This window comes from Molossus molossus, unplaced genomic scaffold, assembly GCF_014108415.1.
Source record: "Molossus molossus isolate mMolMol1 unplaced genomic scaffold, mMolMol1.p scaffold_m16_p_14, whole genome shotgun sequence".
NCBI classification, from domain to species: domain Eukaryota; kingdom Metazoa; phylum Chordata; class Mammalia; order Chiroptera; family Molossidae; genus Molossus; species Molossus molossus.
In genome coordinates, this window is record NW_023425349.1 from 50,726,355 (window position 1) to 50,739,012 (window position 12,658).

Sequence of the window (12,658 nt, forward strand, 5' to 3'; positions counted from 1 at the left end):
TAACTTAGTATATCACATTTTCTCCTTTCCACACTATTTCAAAATTTATCATCATTTCACAGATAGTTACAAAAGATTAAATTGCCAAGATTATACACCAATACTCTTACTGTTGATTAGAAATAATCTGAAGTGTACTTTATGAAATGTGAAAACTGCTATTAAAGTTACTAGTTACTGCTTGGTATTAGTCATGACTATAATTTGAGTTCAAAAGAAAGTGGAGAGGAGACTTTCATTTTCAAGTGACTAAACCAGATATTCAGATTTCTCTTTTTTCATTATTACCATACCCCCAGTCAAATAACAAAATGCATAGTATAAAGCATTTCAAATATTGCTTCCTTATCAGTAGAATGTATTAAATTTATAAATTAAACAGCACACAAATTGCATACTGGAAATATGATACATATTTTTTTCAAATAGGTCTGAGGCTAAAACCCCAAAATAAAAAAATATAAGCAAAAATTTTACCTCTTTGAGACGTAGTTGTGATGATGTAGCCATATAATCTGATTCTAATTTGTTCTTCTCAGAAATCACTGTAGTATTTTGAAGAATTAAATCTACTTTTTGTATATGCAAAGAAGTGCAAATCTAGGGAAAGAAACCCATGAGTTTAATTTATTTTACAATTAAGAAAAATATTTTTGTTATAAAGTTTTCCTGTGTATTTATAATTTAGCCTAATGAGTGCTTTTAGCTTATTTATTGACCTATAAAAAATGTCAAATAATAGAGAAAGTTGAAATTATTATAAAAATCTCTCACTAAGATTTTACTACTAATACCTTGTTTTCTCTACCTGCTATAAAAATAGGACTAAAATTAAGAAAATGCCTTACCTTTATTAGGTTTGTTAATTCGGTAACAAGTTTTGCTTTTTGAACATTTATTTCTTTGATTTTGGTACTTGCTTTTCGCTCTTCCTCTTCAAGGTTGCAAGTATCCTGTTCCATCAGCTTTAAACTGTATAAAACATATAATGATGTAGAAATGAAAGTTATGCACAAGGACTGAGCCCAAATCCTATGTCCCCTGCTATTTTATGAGCTATTTAGCAATGCTATCCAGATGTCTAAACTGTTAGCTTCTAGATTAAACGATCATTTTATGCAACCATTAAGAATCAAAAAGTATTTGTTGAGATATGTACAGGGTGGGACAAAAGCATGTTTATAGTTGTTTGAATGGGAAGTAATGTAATAATTCAATAATAAACACTGTTTTGTGTACTCACTACTGTAAACTTACTTTTGCCACACCCTGTATTATGTGGCCAGCGTAATTGAGGTAATGCTAGTGCTGACAGTATAGTATCTGGAGTCACAAAGATGAATCTGCCCTTTGCTGCTAATGAGCTGTATAACTGGACAAGTTACTCTTCTGGGCTTCAAGTTTCTTCATCTAAGAATTAAAAAATCATAATAATATCCTTCCTAGAGGATTGTGGTGAAGATGTAAACTATGTAACATACTTAGTATAGTGCCTGGCCCATAACTGATTGATACATATTAATTGTTACTCTTGTCATTTATGTTATTTAATAAACCAAGTCCCTTCTCTTAAGTAGCTTAACTGGGGGGGGGGGGGGGAGAGGATTTTATTAATAGGATAAAAAAAACACCACAATACAACAACCCTAAAAGTTAATTAATACTTTGTGCTTTCAGATGAAGAAACTAAGGCTCAGCAGTTAATTAAGTTACCTAAGATCACAGATATTGAGTAGTATGATATATTTGGCACCAAAGTTTAAGTTCTTTCCACTACACAATGCTGCCATTAGGGAATAAAGCAAGAACAAAGGATGGGAGCAATAATAAACTAGTTCAGTGGAGTTATAGAGTGGAGGAGAGTGTTGGGGAGGGGAGGGAGAGGAGCTGGAATGCATAGAGTGGCTCTCAAGTTTTTCAAAATCTTGTTTCAGTCTATGGGAAAGTAGTGTTAAAGTAAATTTCATGTAATAATGGCAGGAAACCACAACAGATATTCTTTTTTTTTTTTTTTTAATCCTCATCCGAGGACATTTTTCCATTTTTTGTACAGACAGTGTGGAAGGGAGAGAGAGAGGGAAACATCGATGTGAAAGGGACACATCGAGTGGCTGCCACCCACACGACCAACCAGGGCCGGGGACAAACTACAACCGAGGTACATGCCCTTAGCGGGAACCGAACCCGGGTCTCTCCAGACCGCAGGCAGACGCTCTAACCGCTGAGCAAAACCGGCCAGGGCCCACAACAGATATTCTTAAATGGGGATAGGAACATTAAAAAATAAATGTAACGACAGTATTCTGGAGGCAATGTAGTTAGAGGGAGACTACTACCCAGGTCACCACTGTAATATTCCAAAGTACGTAACTGTATGTGTGAGATAGTGGGCGGTGATGGGTATGAAAGGTCATTTCACTACAAAAATCAACATTACTTTATAAGAAGAAAATACAACAAACAGTCCAATATAGCAGTTGCAGAGTAAATGTTAAGTGTTTGCAGATGACTGAAGGCAGGAATAAAGTGAAGGATTAAAGTAAAAAAAAAAATTCTAGGCAGTTAGAATAAATAGATACATCTTGTCTTGAGCAACCAAGGTACATTATTAACCTTTAAAAATAAAAGTTAATCACATCTGTTTGCTTTAAAAAAAAAAAAAAAACCAAAAAAAAAAAACCCAACAATAAAAAACAAATTTTCTTATTGCACCTCAAATATGATTCAATTTATGAATGTGTTTGGAAACACATACTATATTAAGTCAGAATAAACTTATACCTTACTCAAGGCAATGAGCTGTCATTTATTATTAAAGGCTAATTATGTCATTAATATCTGTATCTTTATTCTATAGGCAAGAAGCATAAAAGAACAACAACAAAAAATCTGAGCTATGACATAGTAAGATATGGGGGAAATCTTGAAACCAAAAGCCAATATTCACTTTCCCTGGTAGTAGGATTAAAGTTTGAGAAATGTGCTTGTGGGAATTATGGTATCATTCCAGGGTAAACTAATAATATCCCCATACTGCTTTGTGCCCTCAGGCCACACCCCATAAAATTGGATAAAAAATACCTTTCCTGTTTGGAACTAATTTTTTGTTCCAGTTGTCTTTTCTTGTTTTTTCTTTCAAGAAGCTCCTTCTTCTTTTGTCTAAGTTCATTATCTTTGTGCTCTAGATGTTTGTTTTTTTCACGTAAGGCAATCAATCCTGATTCCACTGCTTGCAATTTTCTATTAATTTCCTATGGGATATTCAAAATTGTTAATATAGTTTAAAGAGCCCTAGGTATTTTTTTTCTAATACTTAAATTAAAAAAAACAACAACAATAACAACCTTTAGATGTTCTTCTAGATGTCTTCTTTGCTCCAGATCCACAGTGACTGTGAGAAACTGGGCTACTTTTAGTGATGTGTTACTAGAAATAACTTTATTTGAATAAAAAGAAGTTTTCACCACATACTTTTCTTCTGCTGTATACATTTGTTTTAATCGGGTTTCTTGTATTACCTACAATGTAAAATAAGTATCAGTGCACATCTAATAATAATCATATATTTAAAAGGACTAAAGAATTTAAAATACAGATCAAATGAATTTTAGAAGTTCCAAATACAGTAGATATATGTTGGTTTTCTCCTAATTTTTTTGATGTTAGATAAGTTTTTTAATAACAAAGACAACTAGCAAAGTTAGCTATATTCTACTTCGCTACACAATCTCTCCCAACTAAGTGTACTTTTGGAGCTTTGTTGTATCCCCAGAAAGATAACAGATCCAGGTGTCCATTATATTGAACTGCATTGTTGCAGGTAAATAATTTACTTTCCCTTTTCCTCAGTTATACTGTTCAAAGATACATAATCTTATATCCAATTCCTGCATATTGAGAGAATACTTAATGGAAACACTTTTCAAGAATTCCAGATACTTTTTTTTTGCATTTTGGGGCAATCTTCTCTCTTAAGGACTTACACAAGGAGTTTCATAAAGTATATTCTAAATACCATGACATTATACATATACAGAAATAGATCTAATAAATAAGCTGCTGTAATATAGTTTTCTTTCCTAATCTCTAAAGGTTTATTACCAATACTCTTATGGCTTATTTCTCTCCAGAAGTTTCCAGTCTAAGTGAAGAGAGAAGGCATATTTAAGCACCTCTCAGTTTCATAAATTGGCATCCCTAAATGCTGAATAATTCGGAATGAAGGGAAAGCTTAGAAAAGGTTACCCAAGTTTCATGATAATAAGTTTTAAATTGAATTTGAATTGGTGAGGGAAAGGCATTCCCACCAAAAAGGACATTAAGAGTGTCAGCAGACAATGTAACCAAAGGGGAGAGTCTTAGAAATTAGTGAGAACAATTTATAAATAGGTTATACAACATAAAATGTTAGGATTCAATAATAAAGCAAAACTTACACTAAGAAATGTATTTTTAATTTAATGAAGAAATACAGCTGTTACTGTCATTATGTAGACATTGAAACAGGATTACAAATATAAAGACAGGAAGTTAATCCTTAACAAAGGTTTATATCTTTGGAAGATAGCCAAGATAACGTTAGGGGCTTTACCAAATATCTGAAATACTTCCTGACTTGGCTTTACTGTATATTCACATGTCTGAGAAACATCTCATCATAATATATAGGTATTTATATAAAATATAGTACTGAACTGGACACTGAAACAATAAAATATAAGAAACATTCAATGTGTTCAAGAAATTAAAGAATACCATTACCTATTATAAAACCAGAGATTATGGTTAATGAAAAGTACTTGAAAAGAGATGAAGGGAAACATAATTATTAACTTTACTTTTTTTTTAATCCTCACCGGAGGACATTTTTGCATTTATCTTAAGAAAAAGTAGGAGGGAGAGAGGGAAGAAGAGAGAGAGAGAGGAACATTGATGTGAGAGAGACACATCAACTGGTTGCCACCCACATGACCCCAACCAGGGCCGGGGGGAAAAACTGCAACCAAGATACATGCCCTTAGTGGCAACCAAACTTAGGTCTCTCTGGTCTGCGGGCCGATGCTCTAACTGCTGACCCAAACTGGGCAGGGTGAATTAGTTTACTTTTAATGTAAATTATTTGAATTCCAATGCTGTTTCTTTAATATGAATAGCTCTCTAGGTGACTTGAACAATAATGTTAAAAAGTAAAAGTACATAAAATAATTCAACTTGAAGCACTGTTCAAAAAGTAAAAGGATTTCCCAAGCGCAGTAATTGTCCTTTTCTGCTCCAAAGTAAAACTATGAATGCCCTTACAAAATTTTCTAGTCTTTTTGCAACAGTAAAGAATGACTACTACCCTTACCTTCAGATAGCCCTACCTATATACCTGAAATTACAACAGAAATTGGTTTGGTCTATGCATATGGTCTTATTCTTTTTTCTAAATACCATAGAATTAAGACCAAAGAGGATACACTGGAATAACTGTAAACCAGTTGTTAAAATTTTTAAACATATTTTCTAATAAACTCAATATTATAAATAGCAGTTAGGTCTGTAATTGGGTCCTAGATTCTTTTTTTTCTTTTTTAATCCTCATCCGAGGACATTTTTCCATTTTTTGTACAGACAGAATGGGAGGGAGAGAGAGGAAGAGAGAGAGGGAAACATCGATGTGAAAGGCACACATCGAGTGGCTGCCACCCGCACGACCAACCAGGGCCGGGGACAAACTGCAACCGAGGTACATGCCCTTAGCGGGAACCGAACCCGGGTCTCTCTGGACCGCAGGCGGACGCTCTAACCGCTGAGCCAAACTGGCCAGGGCGGGTCCTAGATTCTTAAAAGTGATATTAGTAGGGCAACTTGCTGTTAGGGAAAAAACTGTTTTGGAAGAAATTTCTTCCCTGTGTCTCTGTCTGTGATAAAAACAACAAATGTGGTTTGGAGTCCTGGAGATTACTTGTAAGAAGATAATTCTAAGCAGTGTTAGCAGAATGCAGGAACTAAGAAAGAGTTCCTTGAGAAACCTGTATGACCTTATTAGCCAATGTCATCCCAATAAATTTAATTAATAAATAAACTCCAATTAGTTAAAAAAAAAGTTTAAGTACTACACCAATTCAGGAAAATGAGATCCTATTAAGCATGGTCATTGATATATTAAGTAATCTTAAGGGGAAGCTTTAAGAAGGGGAAGCTTTACTAAAACATTTCTGTATCACAACCTGCTATCCTGAAGTATAATTTGTCTGAAAGATAATCTAGACTACATGAATTTAAATGATTAAAATTTTTTTCTTTATTGATTTTAGAGAGAGAAGAAGGGATAGGGAGAGAGAGATAATGATTAAACCATTAACAAAATGTTTAAACAGGTTTATCAAACAAGGCAGAATCAGGTAAGAGTGAGGTATTTCTTTTCAGGCTTTAACTTATTCAATTACCCTATAGGTATTAAGAATTTACTTTAGGTAAGTCCATCCATATCACTCCTGCCATAAAAGTATTAGTCCATAGTCACTGTTTCATGTTATATTAAAAATATAAAATACAAAGATAATTTATGTGTGGTTAAAAACAACAGAATGATAAGCTTCTTTAAATTTCCTACAACTTTTTCCTTGACTGTAAGCTAAGAAATTTTAACAAAACTACTGATTTAGTTCTGTCTTACCCGTTCAATTCTTTCTCGGGTCCTTTCAGTTCCTACAGGAACTTCATGAATATGATACTGGCTGCAAAGGTAACTCATGACAGGAGCAGGTGCATCAAATAACTCTCGCAAGTAAGAAAAAAATCCATATTGTCTGAAAGGAAAAGCATCTATTAGATTTTCCTTCTTAAACTATCATTTAAAAAAACCTGACAGTTGACAAGTGGCCAATAAAATAAGAAAAAGTCCATTTTCTTTGTATATTTTAAAAATCACTTAAGATTTAAGTGATTACTGAGATTTATTTCCTTGTCTAAATTTAATATACAGTATATTTATGATTATAAGCTATAAATCTATCCTTCTGTCATTTCGTCCACTGCTTTTACATTTAGAATGTCTACCTACATTCAGAGTTAAGATATTTACTTATAGGTGGTTTATAATTACAATTTTTCCATTTAATCCGTGGGAAATTATTTTTGCATTATTAAGTGATAATTTATCATTTTATTTTCCCAATAATTAACCAACTATTTTTGTATTTTTAATTAAATAGTCCAATATTATTCCGATGATTTAAAACATCACCATCATATACTAACTATACCATTATCTGCTACTGGGCCTAGATTTTTCCTTATTTTAGACTTTAAAGATTCTAAAAGGAAATAATACAGCCTATAACAAATATATTTATGTGACAAAAAGATAATTAAAATATATTAAAGAGGTAAATGACTACTCAATATTTAAAAGGTACAGGTTAGTTCTATTAATATTTTCAAGATTTACTTTAGTTCATTTAGAGATCTTGAAGGCGCTCTGTCTGCATATGAATTCCTGGGAGCAATAACAGCATTCACTCTTAATTTCTTATTGTCACGAACCTGAATATAAAACAAGAAAATAATATTTTAATTACCATCTACTCTCAATCAAAATGATTTTTAGAGCTACCATATTCCTACTGGCATTCATGGGATGATCAGAAATTCGAACACAGACAGGATATTTAATGGTACTTACAAGAAACATTTTTAGAGTGATATGTGTTTTAACAAAAAGAGTTTATTTCTCTTTTTATTTTCACTGATAAATTATATGAAATAGTTAAGAAAGCACTAATAACAGAACCCTTTCAGAAAACAGAAAGAAGGGACATTTCCCAAGTCATTTTACAATACCAGCATAATCTTGATAGCAAAACTTGACAAAAACATTACATTATCCCTCATGGACATATATGCAAATATCTTTGACAAATTATGAGTATACAGAACCCAGCAGTATATGATTACCCCAGGAACATGAGGTTGATGTACATTCAAAGGTCAACGAATCTGCCCTGGCTGGGTAGCTTAGATAACATTGTCCCCAGTATACCAAAGTTGTGGGTTCGATCCCCAGTGAGGGCACATACAAGCATCAATCTCTCTCTCTCCCTTCTCCATTCTCTAAAATAAATGTAAAAATTTTTATATCAACCAATCTAATTTATTGTATCAATAAAATAATATACAAAAGGCATATGATAATCTGAGTAAATGCCAAAAGAGCATTTGACAAAATGCAACAGCCATTCATGATAAAAATTCTTAACAAGAATCTGAAAAGATGGCGGCAGGCAGGACCGGAGGGAGGGTGAGTGTGTGACAGTGTGAGTGGACTTAAAGGTAGACGACCAAACCCAAGCAGTGCAGAGCCACAGAGCAGAAGGTTCCTGTGCTGTGGATGGAGCAGCTGACTACCTTGGTAAGCGGCCCTTCAGGGCGCTTCTCCCTGCGCCACGGGGAGGTACCACCATTGTGGAAGATCGCGGGTCTTCCCTGGGAGGAGGTAGTGGGAGCGGCTAGGGACCAGCAACCTGAGCCCACCAGCACACCTGGCACCATCGGACCAGTGGACACTCTGTGTCAACACAGACCAGTGCACAGTAGTGGAGCTCCCAAGGTGCTGGTCGTGGAAGCCGCGGACAGCCCGGCACCATCCCCCATAGTAGCAGCCCAATCAGGGTCGAGATATACCTCCAGCAGCAGAGGCTGGGGAGCAGACATCCATCCCCAGGCAACAGAAGCACAGACCAGCAGCTGAGACCCATCCCCCAAAACTACAGCAAAAGCTGAGCAGGAGTTGAGCCCCACAGGGCAGCAGCACTCCCCAGCCGCCAGCAGCGGGACCTGGGGCTCCACAGAGGCCTGTGCGGTCCAGTAGCTCACAAGAGCAGTGGGAAACCAGAGCCTGAGAGACTGGTGCAATCCAGCTGCCAGGCCTCAGGAACTGCAGGGTGCGGGGGAACCAGAGAGGCCTGTGCAACCCAGCAGGGACTGCGTGATCTAGTTATCCATGGGGCAAGTGGGGTGCTGAAGCACCAGAAAGACCTGCGCAACCCAGCAGGGACTGTGCCATCCAATTACCCGCGGGACCAGGGGGTGCTGAAGCACCAGAGAGGCCTGTGCGACCCAGCAGCCCATAACATAGGCATAGAATCGGATCCCCAAAGGGATTGTGCGATAGTTACCAGTGGGACCTGCAGGGTGCGGGGGCACCAGAAAGGCCTGTGTGATCCAGCTGCACACAAGATAAGCATAGAGAATGTGAAAATGGAAGCAGAGTAAATAGAAGCTAAGCAGATGATCTCCTAGGACCAAATGAGAATTATAATTAAAATAAAAAAAAATCCTTGGAAAAGGGCAAAAGAAAAGCAGCAGGACAGGACCATATAACCAGAGACACTGGGAGGATCTGCGGAGGTGCGAGAGGGTGGCAGGCTGGGAGGCCATGGACAGCAGCAGTCTTAGCTGTGAGCAGCACCCTTGGGGAATAAAGACTAAGCCCGTTCCACAGCGCAGAGAGCCGGGACAGAGTACTAACATAGCCACAGCCACTCACCTGGGGGTTACGGCAGAGGGAGGGCAGACTGGGCTCGAACTCTGTGGGACACCCGGGATTTGGAGGGCAGTCAGAGTTTTTGCTGAGTTGTGGCCACAAAGGACGGTGGTGAGTGTGCTCTTTCCCGGAGCAGTGGAAAAAAGCAGCAGCTGCCCCCCCCCCCCCCCCCGGAGATTAAGCCTTTTCCAGGTGAGGCAAATAAATGCAAATTGAGGCTCATTAACAACCAGCATCTATCCCACCCTCTGGAAATCCTCTTATGCAGAACACCAGGGCTACATTCCAAGGCACCTAGTCACTGAGACTACTAGCCACCAGGAAAAAGCTAGAGGATAACTGAACCTTTCCTGGGCTTGCAAATCTACCCAGGAAAGTAAGACTTGACAGTGGTGTTTAACGTGGGCCCATCCAGGCTCATTCAAACCCAGTAGAGGGAGCCAAAAACAGCAGAATACCAACACCCACATGGAAAATTTGGCAGGCTCACAAACCCGCTGAGATAGCCAAAATGGTGAAACAAAGAAAACAAATCCCAAATGAAAGAACAAGAGAATTCTATAGAAGATGAGATAAATGAAATGCAGCTAAGAAAATTATCAGAGGGAGAGTTCAGAGCCATCATCTTGAGGAAGCTCAACAGCATGAGTAAGGACATCAGCACCATGAGTAAAGATATAAACACTGAAAACCAAACAAGTGGAATGAAGAACGACATAGCAGAAATTAAGAACACACTGGAAGAACTAACCAGCAGAGTAGAGGAAGCTGAGGACTGGATCAGTGAATTAGAAGACAGGGTAGAAAAAAATCAACCAATCAGAAAACCAAAAGGAAAAAAACAATTAAAAAACAGAAAGACAGCTTAAGAGAACTGTGGGACAACTGGAAATGTAATAACATTGTCGTCATACGAGACCCCAAAGAGGAAGAAAATGAGCAAGAGTTAGAGAATATATTTGAAGAAACAATGACAGAAAACTTTCCTAACTTGGTGAAGGAAGAAGGCATTCAAGTTCAAGAAGCACAGAGAGCCCCAAGTAAGAAGAACCCAAACAGGCCCACACCAAGACACATAGTAATCAAAATGCCAAAAATTAAAGACAAAGAGAGAATCTTAAAGGCAGTAAGAGATAAGCAACAGGTTACCTACAAAGAAAACCCCATAAGGCTCTCAGTTGACTTCTCAACAGAAACACAACAGGCCAGAAGGGAGTGGCATGAAGTAATCAAGGTCATGAAAACCAAGGATTTGAATTCAAGACTACTCTATCCAGCAAGGCTATCATTCGAAATAGAAGGTCAAATAAAAAGCTTTCCAGAGAAAAAAAGGCTAAAGGAATATATTAACACCAAACCAGCACTGCAAGATATGCTAAGAGGACTGCTGTAATTAGTAGAAGAAACAGGAAGAAAAAAAGAACCACACTAAACAAAAATGGCAATAAATAAGTACATATCAATTATCACCTTAAATGTGAATGGTTTGAATGCTCTGATCAAAAGACACAGAGTAGCTGACTGGATAAGAAAGCATGACACACATATATGTTGTTTACAAGAAACCCACCTCACAACAAAAGACTCACATAGGTTGAAAGTGAAGGAATGGAAAAAAGTCTTTCAAGCAAACGAAAAGCAAAAAAAAAAAAAGCCGGGGTAGCAATACTCATATGTGATAAAGTAGATTTCAAAATGAAGGCCATAACTAGAGACAGAGAAGGCCACTACATAATATTGAAATGATCTATCCAACACGAAGATAGAACCTTGGTAAACATATATGCACCAAATTTAGAAGCACCAACATATATTCAAAATCTTTTGGGGGACTTCAAAGGAGAAATCAACAGCAATACAATCATAGCAGGGGACTTCAATACTCCACTGACATCACTGGATAGATCTTCTAGACAAAAAATTAACAAGGAAACACAGACTCTAAATGAAGCGTTAGATCAAATGGATTTAATAGATATCTACAGAGAATTACACCCCAAAACTGCAGAATTCACATTCTTCTCAAGTGCACATGGGACATTCTCAAAGACAGACGACATGTTAGGGCACAAACTAAGTCTCTACAAGTTCAAGAAGACTGAAATCATATCAAGCATCTTCTCAGATCACAATGGCATGCAACTAGAAATTAACTGTAACAAGAACATGCAAAGACATTAAAAAATATGGAGGCTAAATCGCATGTTATTGAATAATAAATGGGTTACCATGGAGATCAAGGAAGAAATTAAAAACTTCCTGGAAACCAATGAAAATGAACACACAATACAAAATCTGTGGGATGCAGCAAAAGCAGTTCTGTTCATAGCACTACAGGCCTACCTCAAGAAGCAAGAAAAATTTCTAATACACTATCTAACCTCACAACTTAAAGAACTAAAAAGCAAACAAAACGAAAACCCTAGAGCAAGTAGAAGGAAGGAAATAGTAAAGATCAGAGCAGAAATAAATGACACAGAGACCAAAAAAGCAATTCAAAGGATCAATGAAACAAAGAGCTGATTCTTGGAAAAGATAAACAAGATTGATGGACGCTTAGCTAGACTCACCAAGAAACAGAGAGAGAACCCAAATACACAAAATCAGAAATGAAAGAGCAGAAATAACAACTGACACCACAGAAATACAAAGAATTTTTAACAAATATTATTAACAATTATACAGCAACAAATTTGACAATCTAAGTGAAATGGACGCATTTCTAGAAATAGTCTCCCAAAACTAAAACTGGGTAGAGAGAGAAAACTTGAACAGACCAATAACAACAAAAGAAATTGAAGATGTAATCAAGACTCTCCCAGCAAACAAACGCCCAGGCCCAGGCGGCTTCATGGGGGAATTTTACATAACATTCAAAGAAGAACTAATACCCATTCTCCTCAAACTATTTCAAAAAATTCAAGAAGAAGGAAGACCTCCAAACTCGTTATATGAGGCCAGCATAATTCTAATTCCAAAACCAGAAAAAGTCACTACAAAGAAAGAAAACTACAGGCCAATATCCCTGGTGAACATACATGCCAAAATCCTAAAGAAATTACTAGAAAATTGAATCCAGCAATACATCAAAAAAATTATTCACTATGACCAAGTGGGATTCATCCCGGG

The 12,658-nt window shown here is 36.8% G+C and overlaps 1 protein-coding gene across 4 annotated transcripts in view; it reads right to left on the minus strand.

Moving 5' to 3' along the window:
- SMC5 (structural maintenance of chromosomes 5) overlaps positions 1 to 12,658 on the minus strand; it is a 105,494-nt gene that overhangs the window by 22,596 nt on the left and 70,240 nt on the right. For all 4 annotated transcript variants that reach the window (XM_036260918.1, XM_036260917.1, XM_036260916.1 and 1 more), the window contains 6 exons: positions 7,436 to 7,530; positions 6,662 to 6,794; positions 3,345 to 3,518; positions 3,082 to 3,251; positions 849 to 972; positions 478 to 600 (listed from right to left, as the gene is read on the minus strand). In XM_036260918.1, coding sequence (XP_036116811.1) covers positions 478 to 600; positions 849 to 972; positions 3,082 to 3,251; positions 3,345 to 3,518; positions 6,662 to 6,794; positions 7,436 to 7,530 — 819 coding nt within the window. The remainder of the gene's footprint in view (positions 1 to 477; positions 601 to 848; positions 973 to 3,081; positions 3,252 to 3,344; positions 3,519 to 6,661; positions 6,795 to 7,435; positions 7,531 to 12,658) is intronic.